Source organism: Protopterus annectens, chromosome 13.part0, assembly GCF_019279795.1.
Source record: "Protopterus annectens isolate FY-2018-M chromosome 13.part0, PAN1.0, whole genome shotgun sequence".
NCBI classification, from domain to species: domain Eukaryota; kingdom Metazoa; phylum Chordata; order Ceratodontiformes; family Protopteridae; genus Protopterus; species Protopterus annectens.
Genome location: NC_056747.1, coordinates 409,739,296 through 409,758,860, shown reverse-complemented (window position 1 = coordinate 409,758,860; position 19,565 = coordinate 409,739,296). Strand labels below are relative to the sequence as shown.

The 19,565-nt window shown below is 40.7% G+C and overlaps 1 protein-coding gene across 1 annotated transcript in view; it reads right to left on the bottom strand.

Annotated features, from left to right (window-relative positions):
• The window catches only part of DHX33 (DEAH-box helicase 33), a 380,923-nt gene extending 365,411 nt beyond the window's left edge, over positions 1–15,512 (bottom strand). The window contains exon 1 of the mRNA XM_044054042.1: positions 15,168–15,512. Coding sequence (XP_043909977.1) covers positions 15,168–15,372 — 205 coding nt within the window. The 5' untranslated portion in view covers positions 15,373–15,512. The remainder of the gene's footprint in view (positions 1–15,167) is intronic.
• Between the last annotated feature and the right edge of the window lie 4,053 nt (positions 15,513–19,565).

Sequence of the window (19,565 nt, the reverse complement as noted above, 5' to 3'; positions counted from 1 at the left end):
GCAGGTGAAAGCTGCTTTCTCTAAAGCTAAAAACACAGCATCAATGGGACCGGATGGTGTCCCCGGCTGTGTGCTACACGAGCTAAATGAGGAATTAAACCCACACATAAGGCAGCTGTTTAATCTCAGCCTTACCACAGGATACGTGCCCAAGGAGTGGCGTACGGCAACTGTGGTCCCACTCCACAAAGGCGGTGCCTCTACGGACCCTGGTAATTACTGCCCCATAAGCTTAACAAGTCTAGTCTGCAAAGCTATGGAGAGGATCATAATGGAGCTCATAAACAAAGATATAGGGACTTGCAGACATTGGACCCGACCCAGTTTGGCCGTCAAGGGCAGATCATGCCTTTTGAACTTGGTCAACTTCTTCGAAACAGTCACCAAGGCCATTGATGAGGGAAAGGCAGTCCATACAGCCTACCTTGACCTTGCAAAGTACTTCGACACAATACCCCACTCGGGTATTGTAGAAAAACTTACCAGCTTAAATGTAAACCCATATGTCACAAGATGGGTTGCAAACTGGCTTAAGGACAGAACCCACAGGGTTAGAGTTGCTGGTGCTATGTCAGACTCCAAGCCGGTCACAAGTGGTGTCCCACAGGGCTCGGTCCTTGGCCCCTATTGTTCGGCATCTACTTCTCAGAAGTACAGGCCAACATGGGAGGACTTTGGCTGACAAAGTTTGCAGACGACTGCAAACTGGGCGCCATAGTGGAAAGTGCATCGGACACGGATATCCTTCAGAAGGGACTCACGGAAACAGATAGCTGGTGCCAGAGCCATGGCCTGAAGTTAAACGCCAAAAATGTATAGTCATACCCTTCGGGAAAAACAAGGTAACCCCAAGCTACCATATAGGTGGCAATCCACTAAGCACAGAAGAGGTTATCAGGGCCTGGGGACCCAGGTTGACAGTGGCCTTTCTTTTGACACTCACGTTGCTAAAGTGGTTAGAAAGACCTTCTACATTGTCCACCTGATCATGAAGGGATTCACATCCAGATCTAGTGAGGTCATTGTTCTCTGTACTCTTCACTTATCAGACCAATGATCGAGTACAATGCCCCATTCGGGATGTATCTCACCCGACATCTGCAGCAATTGGAGAGACCCCAAAAGTTCCTCACCAAAAGGATAAAGGGACTCCAAAATCTGTCATATGCTGCCAGATTGAAGAAACTCCAGCTCTATTCAGTTGCATACAGTCTGCTCAGAGGTGACATGTGCCTGACATACAAGGCCATGTCCAACCCGGAATTAATGGACATGCTCCACCTCAAAAAATCCAAAACCACCAAAACCACTAGAGCAAGCAACTTAAACCTTAGCTCGGATATAAATAGGACGTGCTGGAGGGATAGATTTATCACTCAGAGACTCCCTATGCTGTGGAATAAAATCCCAGTCCATGTGAGGCAGAGCACCTCGCTGGCTCTGTTCAAGAGAAATCTTGACCTGTGGATGGGAGATCGTAGGTTTATCCCGAGAATCATCTCTATGTCACTGCTGGACAGAGGCACAACAAACTAATGGGCACAGTATTTTTTTCATATAAGGGCCACAAAAATTTGGGCTAGGCTTATAAATGCCTTAGGGCAGATAGCCTAGTATAAACCTATGAACCTAAATGAATGGCCTCACTGCTATAGACCAAAAGGTAAGACTATTAAATTACATAAAGAAATGCAGAGTCAAATAACAGTGATACAGAAGATGCATTTAGAAAGAAGTGAGCACGTGAATATGATAATGAAATTATTTCACGAAGGATAATCTGCAGAATATCAGGAACAAAGGAAAATGGGAGTACTTATATATAATTGCTACAGGGAATAGATGGCAATTGTAGATTTGTAGCAGTAAGGGGCTACGGGGAAGGGTGGAGGATTTTACTGGCATGCATTTTTATTCCACTTAAAACTGCTGTTATGGAGCTTATGCAAATGCTGGAAGAAATAATCGGCTTTCAGCAGGGAATTTTACTTATAGGTGGGGACTTGAACTTGGTTTGCAAGAGTGAGGATGCACCTGGGAGACCTAGAAGGGAAAGTATAACAAATGAGGGTAGATGAAGAAATTTATGAAAATATTTCATATGGGAGATGCGAATTCAATAGTAGGAGAATTTACATATTATTCCCCAAGGTACAACAAATAGGCTAGACTACACGAAAATTATATTTCACAGGAACATGTGCATTTAACTGACAGCTTCGACACACATCTATAACTATTTCAGATGATGTGCCAACAACTAAAATAAAAATGCAGGGTAATGAAGTAAAATGAGACTATTGCACTTCCCTGCCTACCTGTTAAAAAGGGCCGAACTTAAGGAATGAGTAGTAGAAATTATTTGAAAGTTATTAGGGAAGAAACAATTTCTTCAGAAGTCATAGCTAATGAGTGGAATAAAATGAAAGTGGAGTCTAAAAATACAGTAGAGATAAAAGAAAAAGATATGGTCAAGAAGTAAATTATTTCTAGAGCTGACAAAGATTAAAAGTATGGCAGAATAAAGAGAATCTCACAGAACAAGAAGAGGCACAACAGAAGGAGTTCTAAAGAGAGAAAACAAGGGAATATCTGGAAAATATGCATGAGTTTTTTGATAACTCGAAAACACAAAAGCTCTTAGCACAACGACTTAAGCAACAGAAAGTAGAAAGGGTTGTTGCCAAACTTAGACAGACTAACAAGAAAATTACAGATATTTCAGAAAATGTATATAAAGCAGAAGAATGTGGAAATCAAGGAAAAGCACAAATGGAAATATTTATGGAAAACTTACTTATGCCAAGATTAGCCATAAACAAGGCTCAACAATTAACAGAAAAGACAAGGAGGAGATGACATAAAAACAATGATGTAAAATCAATCTGCAGGAAAGTCTCCAGGAACAGAAGATATTCCTGTGGAAGTATGGAAGCTAGGAGGGAAGAAAATTATAAAAATCTGAAAGGTTTTGCTTAACAGTATTTTAAAAAGGAAGGGAAGCACCAATACCCTGTAAGAAAGCAGTAGTGGCTGTAATACCTAAAGACGGTAAAGACCCATCAGAACCCATTTCATATAGGCCCATTACAATTTAAAACCATGACTGTAAAGTGTTTATGTCTATAATAGCTAAAAGAATGGGAAGGTGTTACGAAAATTGATATATATGATCAATGTGGTTTTGTGGAGGGGAGGCAAACATTTGACAACATTAACAGAAAAACTGTGAGTCACAGGGAAGCAGAATGTAAGAAAATATTGCTGTTGTTGGCGAGTCTTGATGCCAAGAAAGCAATTGACAGAGTAAGCTGAGATACGAGTAGGGCAATGGAAGCATTTGCATTGCCTGATACAATGTTTGTTTTTCTTTCGGCTTTTCCGGGTTAGGGGTCGCCACAGTGGAAATCCACTCCGCTAATGGTTGGCAGTCAATTTTTATGGTGCCAAGGTGCCAGCCCGACACCCAACCTTCAATGAAGGCACACCCATTCATGCATGTCTTTCGAGCACCACTCGACCGCGGGGAGGACATCCAGACTCCACACAGAAGGCGCTCCAGCCAAGAATCGAATGGGAGAATCTCTTGCTGTGAGGCGACAACACTACCGCTGCAGCATTGCCTGATACAATAATAAGGTTAATTAAGCGGATATACAAGGGATTAGAGGCAAAAATTGAAGTGGGAGGTTACCTCTCTAACAAGTTGTGTCTGAACAGAGGAACCAGGCAGGAGTGCCCTCTTTCCTCTTTGTAGCTTGTGTTATATTTAGAGCCATTTATAAAGAAATTAAGGGACTCAGAAATTCAAAGATATAATTGGTACAGCAATCAAAAGCTGTCTTTATTTGCAGACATTATTATTGTGTAACTGATAAAAACAGATAATGACACCTCACTGTTGTGGAACATTCTGAGACACTTTCAATATAAAATGAATACAGACAAAAAAAAAGCTACAGTTGTAAAACTGTGTATTCACAGATGAACTGATTAAACAATAGCCATATTTATAGGTGTGAAGATTGGGGAAAGATGGGCGAAGGCTGCCAGCCTAGTCAAATAGAATTTGATACATAATTCTATCATTTGTATAAATAAATGTAAAATACAGACTTGTGTTTTTAATTGAAAGAAAACACTGTAAAATGTGAACTTCAAAATTGTTGCAACATTGCCATCTGCTGTAAAGAAAACCAAGCCAAGCATTTCAAATATTCTTTGAAGTTACAATTATCTAAAAAATGGTGCCGAAGCGACTGGCTGAACACATTCTTTCTATTGTCTAACCTAAGGAATAATTGTTAGAGTATACATATGAAATGTCTTTTATTGTTGTCGTTTCCTGAGCAGGTGTTAGCTTGCTAAATAACGCAGTTTGTTTGCCTGGGAACTCCAGACCAAGTGTCAAGATGATGTAATGTGAATACTGAGAAAACCCAAGTGTCAAAATGATGCAATTTGGGGGGGGCTTAGCAGAGCTGTTTGTTAAGTGTTTTAAAAACTATTGTTTAGTGAGAAACTGAAAGCATTTGTCTTGGAACATCAACCCCAGCACTGCTTGCTCTTTATGTATGTAAGTAGGATTATAGCACTGTGTTTTCTCTTAAGATTATCTAAAGATTAGAAAGTTAGACTGTGTTTTTCTTTGACATCAGACCTGTCCTATTGTATTATTTTAAGTTTCTGTGTGATCTCTGAACTCTTAGATATATCTGAGGTGTAGTAGTATTGTTTTGTGTTTTAATTATTTATTATTAAATATTTTGAAACCTTTACCTGTGGCTGGTTTGTGTAGAGATAGGCTCTAGAGTACACTGCATATTTATAGAGGTTATCGTAATAGGCTACTCTAATAAGCCTTAGACTGAATAGTCACATTACCAACTGGATAATAATATTGCACAGTAATAACTGGACACCCTTTCAAGGGCCTTTGTGTAGCTGATAATATTAGCTGGTGGTGGCAGGAATTACTACCGTATAGTCTGGGTAAAGGGGCACAGCTGGAGAATGTGTGTCAGCCTTTCCCAGGAGTGTCTGTGAAGTTGTATAAATACTTATCTCAAAGAGTGGGTGTGTGTCAGCTACCTGGGCAGGGAAACAAAGCACTGGTTGGACAGAGAGGGTACTGGAGGTTAGCTTGCCAGCTAGGCTGAGATCTGGACCCTAATAGCTGTGCCAGTGGGGAGACTTATTGGGAGAGCAACCAGCCCCACACTGACTGTGACCTCTGTGTGCACTTAAGGGAAATTATACTTTCATGTGTGTATTAGTTATGCTTTCCTCTTCATAGGTTCATAGGTTCATACTAGGCTATCTGCCCGAGGGCATTTACAAGCCTAGCCTTATCGCTTTGCTTTCACTGCCACCCCTTTAGGGGGGGAACTATACCCATTTGCTTGCTGTGCCTCAGAAAGACAGTGACACTGAGGTATCCTGGGTATATCTATCTGCTCTCTCCCATCCATTGGTTTCTCTTGAACAAGCCACAGCCAGCGCCTGCCTGCCGATTTTATCGGGATTTTGTTCCACAGCAGAGTCTTGGGTGATGAATCTATCCCTCCAGCACGTCCTATTAATAGCCGTGTCAAGGTTTAAGTCTCCCTCCTTTGTGGCTCTGATGGATCTAGATTTTTTGAGGTGAAGCATATTCATCAAATCTGGGTTTGACATGGCCTTGTATGTTAGGTTAAGGTCAAGGCTGAGCGTGATGACACTGAATAGATTCTTGAGTGGAGTTGGAGTCGGACAGCATTTTTTTGAGACCCTTATTTTTTTTATTTTTTGGTGAGGGTTTGTGGCCTCTCTCCAGCCTGCTCTGCAAGTGTCGGGTCAGGGGGCATTATGATCAATCATCAATCATTGGTCTGATGAGTGATGGAGATGATGAGGGACCTCTTGACTTCCTATGATCTGAATCCAAGGATGATAATGTGGGCAATAGAGAAAACTACTTTAGCTACTTTAGCTCCATGGGTGTCCTACTACAATGACAGACTGATTAGGTCCCTGTCCCCCCTGATCACTGAGCACAGACACCACCTTGGAAGGCGACCTCCCTGGTGTTAGTGGTGAGGATTGAGGCTCCTTGATTGCTGGGCCAGGGCACGGTCGTCACAATATGGACATAACAAAATGAAGTATTTAGGAGTAAGAGTTAAAAATGATTCCGTTATGGCAGCTAAGGATATGTGGAAAGACGAAACAAAAGATAATGTGGATACAGACAAGCTACAAGCAGTGATAATGCTTTTTAATCCCTTTAGTTCTACAAGCAGGTCAGGCATATTTTCATCAACCAGAGAAGTTATAGACAGTTATTAATTAAGAGTTGAAGGATTTTCTGAGATGGGAACAGGGGAAGGATAAGTGGAATATGCTGATCCTTCCAATAGAACTAGGTGGTTTATGATTACCTGACTTGAATGGATATTTTAGAGCTACACAGTTAAGGCTCATATACTGTACATAAAGTAATATCTTTTGGCTTCTCCTGTTAGGCATCACTACAGCAGATCACTGGTCCGCAAACTGATTGGCAGTGGAGTTTTTACAGTATCGAGTTGCCAACCCAGTGCCCAACCTACCTGCATGTCTTTTAAAAGACACTTAATCGTAGGGAGGACATGCAGACTCTGCACAGAAGGTGCTCCTGCTGAGAACTGAACCAGAAAACCTCTTGGTGTGAAACGACAATGCTAACCACTGCACCACAGTGACCAGATAAGGCTCATATACACAAACACAAGCAGAAAATTCAAAAAGTGTAAAGGAATTATGATGAAGTAGGGGTGCAATTCAAGAAATAACAAGAGACTGGGATTTTGGATGCAGATCCTTAAGGAGAATAGCAACAACCACACAGAATACTATATTCATAAAGTAGCAGAAAGTATTCTAAGAATTAAGCCAATAATAGAATGGAAAAAGGAGATTCTGCCGATAGGGGGTAACTGCAATTATAGGTACACAGAATAGGCAAGACGGGTTGGAATTTACTGGAAAAACCTGGCAAAGGAACCAAGGTATTGGTAGCAAATAACTAGAGAGAGGGAGAGGTAATAGAATGGGAAGAGGCTAAGAAGACATTTAGCCTGCAGGCTAGAGACTGCCTTCCTCATCAGCGACAGTACAGGCAAAGAGAAAGAAATCAGGGAACCCTAAGTGAAACACCTCCTCTAGTAGAGTTTAGCTGTATCTATAAACAGAACCTACTGTTAAAAAGAAATAATTAGTATGGCATATAAAATATTGCATGATACCTACAGGAATAAATGAGACAGGGCCAGAAAACAGTGGGAAGAAAGATTAGATAAGCAATTCACAAGGAAACCATGGGAGGACATATGTACGGTTATCACATATGCAAAAAAAGTCTAGAAGATTTTGGATTTTTGCTTGGAAGCATTTGCATAGCTATTTTTATATCCCAAGCAGACTCCAAAGAATTTTTTTCCTCAGGTAGATGGCAAATGTCGGAATTGTGATGGGGGGGGAAGATAACTGGGAACAAATGTCTTGGGAGTGTAATGAGTTGGCAGATTTTAAAAATTCTCTACAGAATACTCTGTCATAAATATTGGATGAACAAATAGCTGTAACTAAGTAAATGATTTTAGGAGCTGGGATACAGGATTTGAATTGCCTAGAAATAGTAAGGCCTGAAGTTTAATTCTGGTGGCTGCAAAGAAATAAAAAACAAAATAAGTAAAATTAAAAACAAGCGCTAGAAAATGGATATCAAAGTCTAAACCAACTGTATTTGTGGTTCTGAGTATTACAATAGAACTAAAAGCAATGGAAGTGGGATCTTTAGTAGGAGCAAATTGCATAGAAAAAATAGAAACTGTGAGAACAATACATAGAAAAAAATTTTGGAGAAGGATTGAGGTTTAAGGGAAGGCAGGAATTGAGCAATTTGTGTAATGTTGGATTGATAAATGTATAAAAGAAAGTAATTATGTGATGTATAATGTTTTTAACTGTGAAAATGTTAACAGTTTGTTTTCTTTTATATAAATGTAAGTTTGCTTTGTCATAACTGATTCATAGGTAGGTACTAGGCTATTGGCTCTAGGGCCTATATAAGCCTAGCCAAAAAGGTACCCTGGCTTTCGCCACTCAAGAAAATTATTTTCCTGTGCCCCCATCAAGCAGAGCCACAGAAGTGATCCCCGGGGTGAATTTCCTATTTCCCATCCAATCATCAAGATTTTTCTAATGAGTCTCTGGGACAGGAATCTATCCCTCCAGCATGTTCTGTTTACTGTGGTGACAAGGACCCTAGAGCGTGTAGCTCGGAGGGATTGGGATTTCTTTAAGTGGAGCATGTCCAACAGCTCTGGGTTTGACATAGCTTTGTATGTTAGGCAGAGATCGCCTCCGAGTAGGCGATATGCGACGGAGTAAAGCTAGAGTTTTTTGAGACAGTCTGTGTAGGGCATCTGTTTGAGACCAGTAATCCTCTTTGTGAGGTATTTCTGCTGCCTTTCCAGTTGTTGTAGATGTCTTGTGAGGTACATACCAAAATGGGCATTGTACTCTATAATGGGTCTAATGAGTGATGAGTAGAGGGGAACAATGACCCCTTTTTCTGGATGAGAAACCTTTTATGATGAGGTGTGCCACGTAGAAGGACTTCCTCACCACTGTGGCAATGTGATTATCAAAGGAGAGACTACTGTCCACCTGTGTCCCAAGGTCTCTTATCACACTTTCAGTGTCAAGTAGACTACCGCTTATGTGGTAGTTCATGGGTACAGAGTTTTTACCAAACGGGATGACAATGCACTTTTTGGCATTGAGCTTGAGGCCATGGCTTTAACACCAGGCATCTGTCTCAGTGAGGCCCTTTTGTAGGATGTCCGCATTGTTAGGAATTTCGATTATGGCTCCTAGTTTGCAGTAATCTGCGAACTTAGTTAGCCAAAGACCTTCTGTGTTAGCCTGTACTTTAGAGAAGTAGACACCAAACTGGAGAGGATCCAGGACTGAACCCTGTGGTACTCCACTTGTCACTGGTCTGAAGTTGGATTTGGATTGTGCTACTTTCACAGTGTGGGTTCTGTCAGTAAGCCAGTTGGCAACCAATCTTGTGACATAGGGATTTATACTTAGTTTAATGAGTTTATCTATAATTCCAGAGTGGGGGACAGTGTCGAAAGCCTTGGCGAGATCTAGATAAGCTGTGTGAACCACCTTACCCTCATCTATAGCTTTGGTGACTGCTTCAAAGAAGTCTATCAGGTTTAGGAGACATGATCTGCCTTTTACAAACCTGAACTGTGTGGTGACCAGAGTTTGGAGATTACCAATGTCTTTGTTTATGAGTTCCATGATAATACATTCCATGGCCTTGCAGACCAGGCTCGTCAGGCTAATGGGGCAGTAGTTCCCGGGGTCTGTCATGGCTCCCCCTTTGTGGAGTGGGATAACCGTCGCAGTGCGCCATTCAATGGGCACAAAGCCCAAGGTGAGGCTATGATTGAACATGGTACTTAGGTGGGGTGCCAGTTCATTCTGTAGTTTGTGGAGAATGCAGCCTGGGATGCTGTCAGGTCCCATGGATGCTGTGTTCTTAGCTTTGGAGAGTGAGGTTTTTACCTGTGCAGCCATGATTACAGGAACTTTGCATTCTTCCGGTATAGAGATGGGCCCTTTAGGGGGTGAGAGGGGGATAAAGTTAGCACTGAACCTATCTGCCAGGATGGTGACAATATTAGTTGGTTCTGTACATTTAGTGCCATTATGCTGCAACTCAGAACATATCTGAGTGTTGCCATTAAGATTCTTGACATAGCTATAGAATGCTTTGCGGTTGTCTTTAGAATCAGTGGTGATTTTGTTTTCATAACTAACTTTGGAAGATTTTATGAGGGATCTCAGCTTCTTACTGAGGCTGACCAGGGAGTTCCTCCAATGATGGGATTTTACTCTTTTTTTGCAACAGTTTCTTTCTTCTGTTGCAGAGTTTGTTTATGGCAGAAGACCACCAGATTGGCTTACTTTTTTTGGAGGATAGCATCTTGGTTCTGATAGGGATAGCACAATCCATGCACTCGTGTAAGTGCTTATAAAATGTACTTGTGTAGGATTCTGCAGTCATACCTCTATTGTCCATTTGCATGGGTGTTGTGAAGTATGCCACTTGTGTCTTAAAAAGCATGAAGTTGGCTTTGGAGAAATTTTTTACGGTTGTTTGCCTAAAGGGGGTGGGGGCGGGATGTGGATGTCTAGGGTGATTAGCTTGTGGTTGGATCTAACCAACGAGGAATTGACCTCTGGTGTGGAACACCAGTCGCCCATGTTGGTAATGACCACATGTAGGATGTTGCTGGCCCTGGTGGAGGTGTGGCTAAGTTGATCCAAGGTGTTGGAATTTATGAATTCTAGAAAACGTTGAGCAAAAGAGTTGGCACATGAGTAGTTTTCCAAGTTAATAATGGGGTAGTTGAATTCACCCATTATTAGGATAATGAGTTGTACCCTAATATTTTCCAGTGCATCAAGAAAGGAGAAGTGGGAATCCTGAGGCATGGTGGGAGGTTTGTAGCAAGCTACAATTTGGATTTCAGTCTTGCCCAGAGTTAGTTGCACTTGGATAATCTCGGATGCATTATGCTGAGCAACTAGCTTGGAGGTGTGGACATCCTTAATGAAATGGACATGCCTCCACCTTTAGTGTTTCGGTCCGGGTTAGGTGGCCGAAAGGTGTGGTATGAATTATAGCCTGGTAATGCAGGGGTGCTCTCTGGAGTTTTGAAGCAGGTCTCTGTCACTGCACAGATGTCAATGTTCTCCATTTTAAGAAGTGCCTCAAGTGAATGCATTTTGAGGTTTAGACTTCTAGCCCTGAGTAGCATTACCCTCAGATTTTGCTTGCTTGTACCCGTTTTGGTGGTGAATTAGTCATTTGAACCTTACCTAAAAAAGGCATTATAGGGGTGGCAAGAGCCTTTGTCAGTATCCAGAATCCCAAGGGCGACAGGTGCAGACCATCTCTGGCAAAGCATCGTGGTCTGTCGATCATGTCATCCCAGGCAGACAAATACTGGATTCCCTTAAAATGACACCAGAAGCTTAGTCAATTGTTGAAGTCAATCATTTTGTCCTTGTACTGTGGTATCATTCTGGGTGATAGCAGGATGCTACTCGGGGCTAGGGTCATACCTGCCTGGGCTACAAGATCAGAGAACTCCTCCATGTCTCTTGTCATGTAGTCCAGAGAGGTATGTCTCAGGTCATTCACACCCAACATGGATAATGACAGAGTCATATTTGTACTTACTGTGGAGTGACCGGAGTACGTGCATTATCTGGCAGATCCTGGCACCCAACAGGCAGCTGACAGTAACTTTCTCCTTGTTTAGCCTGGTGAGTGGAACATCAGTGTGCCCGACTATAGCGTCACCTATGACTAGTGTGTTGGGTACGTTATGCCTTATGGGCTGTAGTTGAGTGGCACACTGAGTCTGTGGGCTATGTGTCAATAAAAGTGTTAAAAAATTCAAGTTGTATCAAAAAAATTACACTTGGCTTAATAAAATTGAATTCAAGTTTCATGTTAATGATTTAAACTCCCCAAAAGCCCAGATGAGCCAGGCACTTTGTAGCAGGGCAGAAATAGGACTGAGACCGACTTCTAGGAAATGGTGTAAGTCTCTCTGTCAGTCATGGTGAAAATTCAAAGAATGATCAACTCCAAATAAGCATCATTCTATCAATGCAAATACAGACCTTGCTCCCTGAGACAGTAAAGCTTTCAACATTAAACCTTGTTACAGGACTTAGGGAAGGTAAACAAATTCTCTCATGCTGCTTCAAGATACTACAAGACATGTACAATTTAGACAACCACTGTTGGCAAGATTTGGAAAAATGTTTGGGGATGTCCACATAACTCCTCCATTGTCCCATCTAAGACAATGTTGGGCAGCAATCCATCAATATGCATGCTATATCTACAGTAGACTGAATAAAATTATTCTAGCTATCAGCTGCCAATGCTGGACATGTGATCTATTCAATGGAAGACCGTGAACCCATATGGTCTGGGGAGTCCAAAACTCAACACTTTCCATTTAATTTGTTAAGGAATGGGGGAGCCACTACAAAATATCTAGTTTAAATTATTTTACATAATAACACCAACAGGCACCACCAAAATGGATTGGAGACCAAACACATAAGTGCTACTTCACGATTTTAATGAATACACAGATCAACCACAGCTAAACCACACATTAACGCCTCCTATTAAATCACCAAGTACATTTTCGTTCCCGAATAAATACACTGATAAACCACAACTAAACCACACATTAACACCTCCTATTAAATCACCAAGTACATTTGTGATTTAATAGGAGGCATTAATGTGTGGTTAGCTGTGGTTAATCTGTGTATTCATTAAAATTGTGAACTACCACTTCTGCGTTTGGTCTTCTATCCATTTTGGTGGTACCTGTTTGTGTTATTAAGTACTTGTGGTGCCCTGGTGAACTTTTTGGGTTTTTAAATCGTTTTACACTAAAACAGAATTACTACTGCCATCTGTTTAGGACTTCATAAGTTGCAGCAGACATGAGCTCCAGTTCTTGTGGCCCTATTACTCTGCTAAAAAGCCTATTCCTAAACAAGAAATCTTGCTATGCCCCTGGTATACTAGACATTCACAAATGTCTGAAACATGGATAAAACGGAATCTTTCCTAGCCTAAATACCTCTAAAAATGAGCTGTTTGTTAAATGGTTGTTAAAACTGTCAGTCTGGGAGCAGAAAACCGGTTCTGTAATCAGTAAGACACAATACTTCATCAGTTGTTACATATTTTCCTCGTGGTTGTCTCCCATACATAACATTTTGCTACCCTAGAAACATAACCAAATAGTTAACTTAAGTATTAACATTTAGCAATACGGTACATGAAGCACTGACAAGAACTGTAGCATTTAGTTTCTCCTCCATCAGATAAACATACTTATTTCGAATTGGTTAATAGACTATGTATGACACCAAGTTATCTAGCCCTCAACCAGTACCCTGTCAAAATATTGAAAAAAATGTTATGAACTTTTTTGTTTAAAAAAAAATAATGATCTACAGAAGTAAAGTACGTCAAAAGTCCTACGATGGCAAAGAAAGGGGTAAAGCATGATAGACAAGAAAGTTAAACCCACATCTAAGTGCTGTTATGACTGGGGCTTGCAATAGAGAGATACTTAACAAATTTATCTTTTTCTTATGGTGGGGTATAATTATGGTGATCCAAATACTACACAGAGGATTATGATCAGGTCTCTGATCTTAAGACACGGATGCCAAGAAATTCACCACGAGAGTGAAGGTTTTGCATCAATATGCCATTTTCTTTAACAATAGTATGTATAAAACTTGACAAATTTGACCAACTGTAATCTTCAAAGATTTACAAGTAAATAAATTTAAACTTGAGGATAGTTAAAAAGCAAGGACAGCAAGCAGAAACAAAACCATTTTACTTTCTGCCGCAGTTTTTTGCTGGTTGTCAGTGTCCGTTGTTAAGTTTGTATTGTGAGAACCGATTGTAATAATCATTACACACCCCCTTAAACACGGTTATGATCAGGTCTTGCACTAAAGAAGCGTTTAACAAGTTTGTCTTTTTTTAGATACTGGAGAATTATTACTCTCCATGCACAACAGGTATGTTTTAATAATAGAATGAGCTTCACTTTAACTACAAACACAAGTATGTTATTACATATGATCACAGCTCTCTGGAAATAATCAGGGACACTTTTTAAAATATTAGTACTAACTTGAGGCACTGACAGAATAAAAGAGGATGTTAATTAATATTTAACTCTTAATTATTGACATTTAGTCATTTAGGGTATTCTCCATCTTTTTCCCCAAATGTCACCAGTTTTAGGATGGAGCGATAGAGTTAAAATTATAATAAAAATTGGGGATAGTTAAGAGGTATGCATACATATGATAATATTATGATTGCAGTTGACTTGCCAAAAGAGCAACGAAGCAATCATCTTTGCCACAATGACTCAGAATTAACAGGCAGTATGGAACACAAAGTATCACTGTGAATGTAAGGTGGGTGCAAGTTGCAACTCATTATTACTAACTGGGCAATCAATGGAAATACTAGGGATTCATAAAATAGCTAAAAGGCATGAGTTGCTAGGGTTACCACATGTCCCACTTTGCGAGGGACAATCCCCTCTTTGGGCAGTTGTGTCCTGCAAAAAAATTGTAAAAATGGCAAATGTTCTGAGATTTTAGGACAAAATTATTTCCTATATTTTATGTACTAGTTGCATAAAACAGTTATTCTGTATCTGAAACACCTAAATGTTACAAGAAACAGAATAAGCAACTAAAATGCTACAAGAATAAACTTTTATTTAAGCAAAAAAGTGAAATTCTGTCCTTTGTACTGGCCATGGGTATGTTTTGCCAGGCAAAATCTGACGTTTGCACCAAAAATGTCCCACTTTGGCCATTTGAGAAGGTGGCAACCTCAGAGTTGCTTTCTTAGCTTGGAGCAAAGAAACTTAATAATTGCCTGTCAGTGGTTAAATCTATCGTGATTTCAAGCAATGACCATTCAGGAGAATCATTTTACAGTCAAACAGATCAGCTCACACAAGAAATACTATTGCAGCATACCCCGAAACACTGCGCATTTTCTTAATAATATACATTAGCTGCAGTGTGTTTTTGACCGATTACAGAAACAATCTTCAGATGTCATTGATTGCTTTATGAAAAACAGGATGTTGGCAGCGAAGTATGCTCTTCTCGATGTCATGCAGTATGGTAACAGGTAAACACACGGACAGCGAAATAGACATTACGGACAAAGACCATGAATTCACACAGAAAATTAACATCGCCGTTCAGTTGTGTTAATTTGTACTTTACATCACGTCACAGCAATATATATGCGGTGCGCACAGTGTATTTACCAAAGAGAGCAACTCTGGAATAAATTATCAGAATCAAGCCGTATAAGCAGCGTCCCTTCACAAGGAATAAATAATACCGTGCTGAACTGTTATCCCAGAAAAATACTTGCTGCATCCCAAACCACAAGATCATTTTTTTTGTTTCCTGTTACTTCCATGTTTAACATTTTCTACACTGAGACATAATAAAGACGTTACCTATTAATACAGCGCAATCCAACTGCCGTAACTGGTTGATAAGCTGAATGCGGGCTTGATGAATAGGAAGACTTCGGCGCTGCTGCTCCACTGAAACAGTGTCCTTTCGTGATCCCAGCATGTTTTGTTTCGTACTGAATGAGACTAAAAGGGAATCCGGCTTGTACTTTTTGGCCGGGGGTGAACTATGTTCTTGAAGCATCATCCGATAAATCACGAAGTAAAGAACAGGTTGTTACTACTCAAAGGTTCGTCAAAATCAAGAGAATATTCGGCTGCATACTTTTGCAGCTGTTTTCTGACCGTACACCAACGTGCTTAGGAAACTGTCAAGTCGCAGATAATTGACATCATCACTTCCGCCCTGAGCTAAATGCAAAACAGAAAACGCGTGCGCTTGTTTATCTATGACGGAATACATATGATATCAACTTATTACTCCCGCAAAATTGAAAGTATTTGAAGCCTCCTTGCCACCACATAAACTGTTTCGATTAACATAATATTAACGTGAACTGTATGACTTTCAGAGTAAAATGTTTCAATAAGATCAGTAAACTTCACACGATCATCATATTGATCACTGTAGTAGCCCATAGCTCTCAACCTTCCATCTCCAAAATGAGGAACACTAGCTTTCATAATGTGGAACAAATGGGCAACATATGGAACACATACACCAATAGCTTTCTAACAATTGCAACTAGGAAGGTTAAATGATGGTGAAAACATCCTGGTTTTACTTATAAAAAGACATTTTAATGAATTAATATGATTCTTTTCTAATTAACATGAGTAGCAGTAAAAAAAATCTTGACACTGAATGAGCGACAGACCCTTTCAATGTGCAGCTTCGAGGAACATGAAATTTTAAAGACCCCAAATGAGGTACGTTCCTAGTAATGAGGTGCACTTGCGAGGTATGTTGCCTTAGCTGTTTAGGGTTGCCACCTTTTCAAATGCCCAAAGTGGGACATTTTTTGTACAAACGCGAGTGTTTACAGGACAAAACATACCCACAACCAGTGCAAAGGACAGAACTTCACTTTTTGCCAAAATAAAAGCTTATTTTGTAGCAATTGATGTGCTTATGCTATTTCTTATAACACTGAGGTGTTTCAGAAAAAAAAAACTGTTTTATACAACTATTAAAAAACGTAGGAAATTTTTCGTCCTAAAAATCTCAGGGCATTTGTAATTTTTTATTTTTTGTTCACAGGACACAACTGCCCAAAGACGGACTGTCCCTCGCAAAGTGGCACAGGTGGTAACCCTATAGCTGTTTGGGTTATATATTTTGCCAAGGTTGTTACAGCCTTACACCTTCCGTAAACCCAACCAGTGGCCTTTCTTTTGACACTCACATTGCTAAAGTGGTTAGAAAAGACCCTTCTACTGCACCACCATCATGAAGGAGGATTCACCATCAGATCTAGTGAGGTTGTTCCCCTGTACTCTTCACTTATCAGAGACCAATGATGGGTATTGCCCCCATTCGGGATGTATCTCGACCGACATTCGGTGGCAAGGAGAGAGACCCCAAAAGTCCAAAAAAGAAAGGAGGGAAGGACTCCAAAATCATATGCTGCCTGATTGAAGAAACTCCAGCTCTATTCAGTGTATACCCGCTCTGCTCAGAGGTGACATGTGCCTGATGGACATGTCATGTCCAAATTAATTTAATGGACATGCTCCACCTCAAAAATCATCCAAACACCAAAACCACTAACCTTAAACCTTTAACGGATATAAATAGCACGAATAGATATATTGCTGGAGGAGAGGATTCACTGTGGACCACTAGAGACTCCCTGTGGAATAAAACTCGGGTGAGTTGACTCTGTTCAGAGGGACTCTGTGTTGTGACATCAGAGACCTGGACCTGTGGATGGGGGGGTTTCTCCGGGCATGGGATCTGCTGGACAGAGGCACAACAAACTAGTAGCAACAAAATTTTCATGGCATAAGCCATAATAAGTGGCATAAAATAAAGCCTGGCTAGGCTTATAAAATGCCTTAGGGGCAGATAGCAAGTATACCTGAACCTGTTAGGCAGCTCAAACTGAGCTGACTATAAGATACTGTGGGCACCAAGCCCTTCAGACTTTTACTGTCGCGACTCACGAAAGAGTACATTCCTCTGAAGTTTTTGAAGATCGATGTTTGGCTTGGGCTATTCTTTTGTGGGGCGTTAAGTTCCTTTTTTGGGGATCCCTCCTCCTTCCATTTAATGTGTCTTTCGGCTTTTCCCAGTTAGGGGTCGCCACAGCGGAACTCCGGTCCGCTAATGATTGGCAGTTGATTTTTACGTACCGAGTTGCCAGCCCTGACGCACAACTTTCAACAAAGGTACGCCCATTCACGCATGTCTCCATGCAGAAGACGCTCTAGCTGAGAATCGAACTGGACAGCGTCTTACTGTGAGGCGACAACGCTAACGCAGCACCACCACCGCGGAATCCTCCTTCCATTTAATAATTTTGTTAATTATTGATACTTTCCTATATAGGAAAGTTTTTTTTTTTTTAAACTAGAAGTTTGTGTTTTAACAGACTGTCAGAATACTGTACTGTACTTTTAAAGAGGAACACTTTTTATGTCAGCTTAAAAGTTGTTTAAAGTAACTGAAAAACGTTTTTCTTTTCTGTTGAGAAGTTGCACTGATTTTACTTTCTGAGGCTGACAAAGTGTTTTAAGGTGCAATTTATTGTGTTTTTGAAAAAAAAAGTGACTTTTAATGACTTTGTTTTACCAGCATTTGCTGTTTGTTTTCCACAGGAAAGAGGCACCATTTTTGGCTTGACCATAGAAAGTTGTGTAAAATTTTACCATAACAATAGATATCCATGCCTTCACCGCTGCAGTATTCCTTACAAATGGGATTCCCTGCCATGAAGCCCACCATCCGGCCAGTTTACCAAAGTCTACCGTTATTTTAAGGTATGCTGAACGTCACCTGCACACTCCTTGCGTAGGGTAGGGTATAAAGGTGACATTCAGACGTACCATCTTCAGAACTGATTGCCCCAGTAGGAACAGCAGTCCAAGGAAACCAAGGAGAACCCACACATTCAGAAAGGAAAAAAAGACCAGGGGGATGGAGGAAGGGAGTGAGTGAGTACTGCAGCGGTGAAGGCAAGGACATCTACCGTTATGGTAAGACTTTACACAACTGTAATATGTCCTTACATTCACCGCTGCAGTGTTCCTTACAAATGGGAGAGTGCCAAAGCTCAAGAAGAAACTTGGGAGGAGGAAGCAGCAGAGCCATCTAAGAAGTCATGAAGAATGGCAGCAGCAAACCAGCTCTAGCCCTGGAGATACGATCCAACTGGTAATGTTTGGTAAAGGTAAGCACAAAAGTCCAGGTAGCAGCTTCAAGAATAGAATTTGCATCTAAGTCTTTGAAAAAAACACCAGAAGAAGCCACAGCTCTAGTGTAATGAGTCTTTACACAAGAAGGAAGGTTCTCACCATGAAAAGTGTAACAAAAAGAAATAGCCTTTGAAATCCAAGTGGAAATAGTTTGCTTGGAAACAGCCAAACCTAAAGACTTAAGGATGAAAGGAAACAAATAACTGGTCAGATTTTCTGATAACTTTAGTGTTATCCAAATAAAAACTGAGCTGTCTATGCACATCTAAGGTATGCCATACCCTTTCACTGTCAGATTGTGGAGAGAGAGGAAACAAGTAGGAAAATTAATAGACTGATTAAGTGACAACTCATTTACCACCGTGGGCATGAAAGAAGGATTAGTACGCAAGGATACCCTGTCTTCAAGAAATATCAAAAAAGGTGGACAAGCCATAACGGTTTGCAACTCAAACACCCATCTGGCAGAAGTAGGAGCTAACAAAAGAACTGTCTTCCAAGAACAATGTTGCAAGGAAGCTGAAACAGCAGACTCAAAAGGAGCCTGAGTCAATTTTTCCAGAACTAAATTAAGGTCCCAGGGATGAGGAACAGGCTTCCTGGGAGGTCTAATATTAAGGACAGCTTTAAGAAATTGCTTAGCCTCAAATCTAGAAACTAACTGGGGCGTTAAAGGCAGACAAGCAGAAACAGCTGATGTGGGCCTTAATAGAAGAATAGGCTAAACCAGCATTGAGCAACTCACACAAATAAGAGAGAACCAAAGGAACATCCACAGAAAGTGGGTCCAGGTTACGAGAATGACACCAAATAGAAAACCTCTTCCATTTAGACAAGTAGGATTTCTTAGTAGTAGGTTTCATGACCTCCTGCAGGACCTGCAGCACGTCCTCAGAAGAAAGCTGTCTATGAGGGATCAAAACTCTATTACCCACAGTGTCAGTGGAAGTGTGGACAGGTGACGATGGCTGAGAGACCCCTTGTCTTGTATGAGAAGATCCACCCTGTGAGGTAAGATGTAGT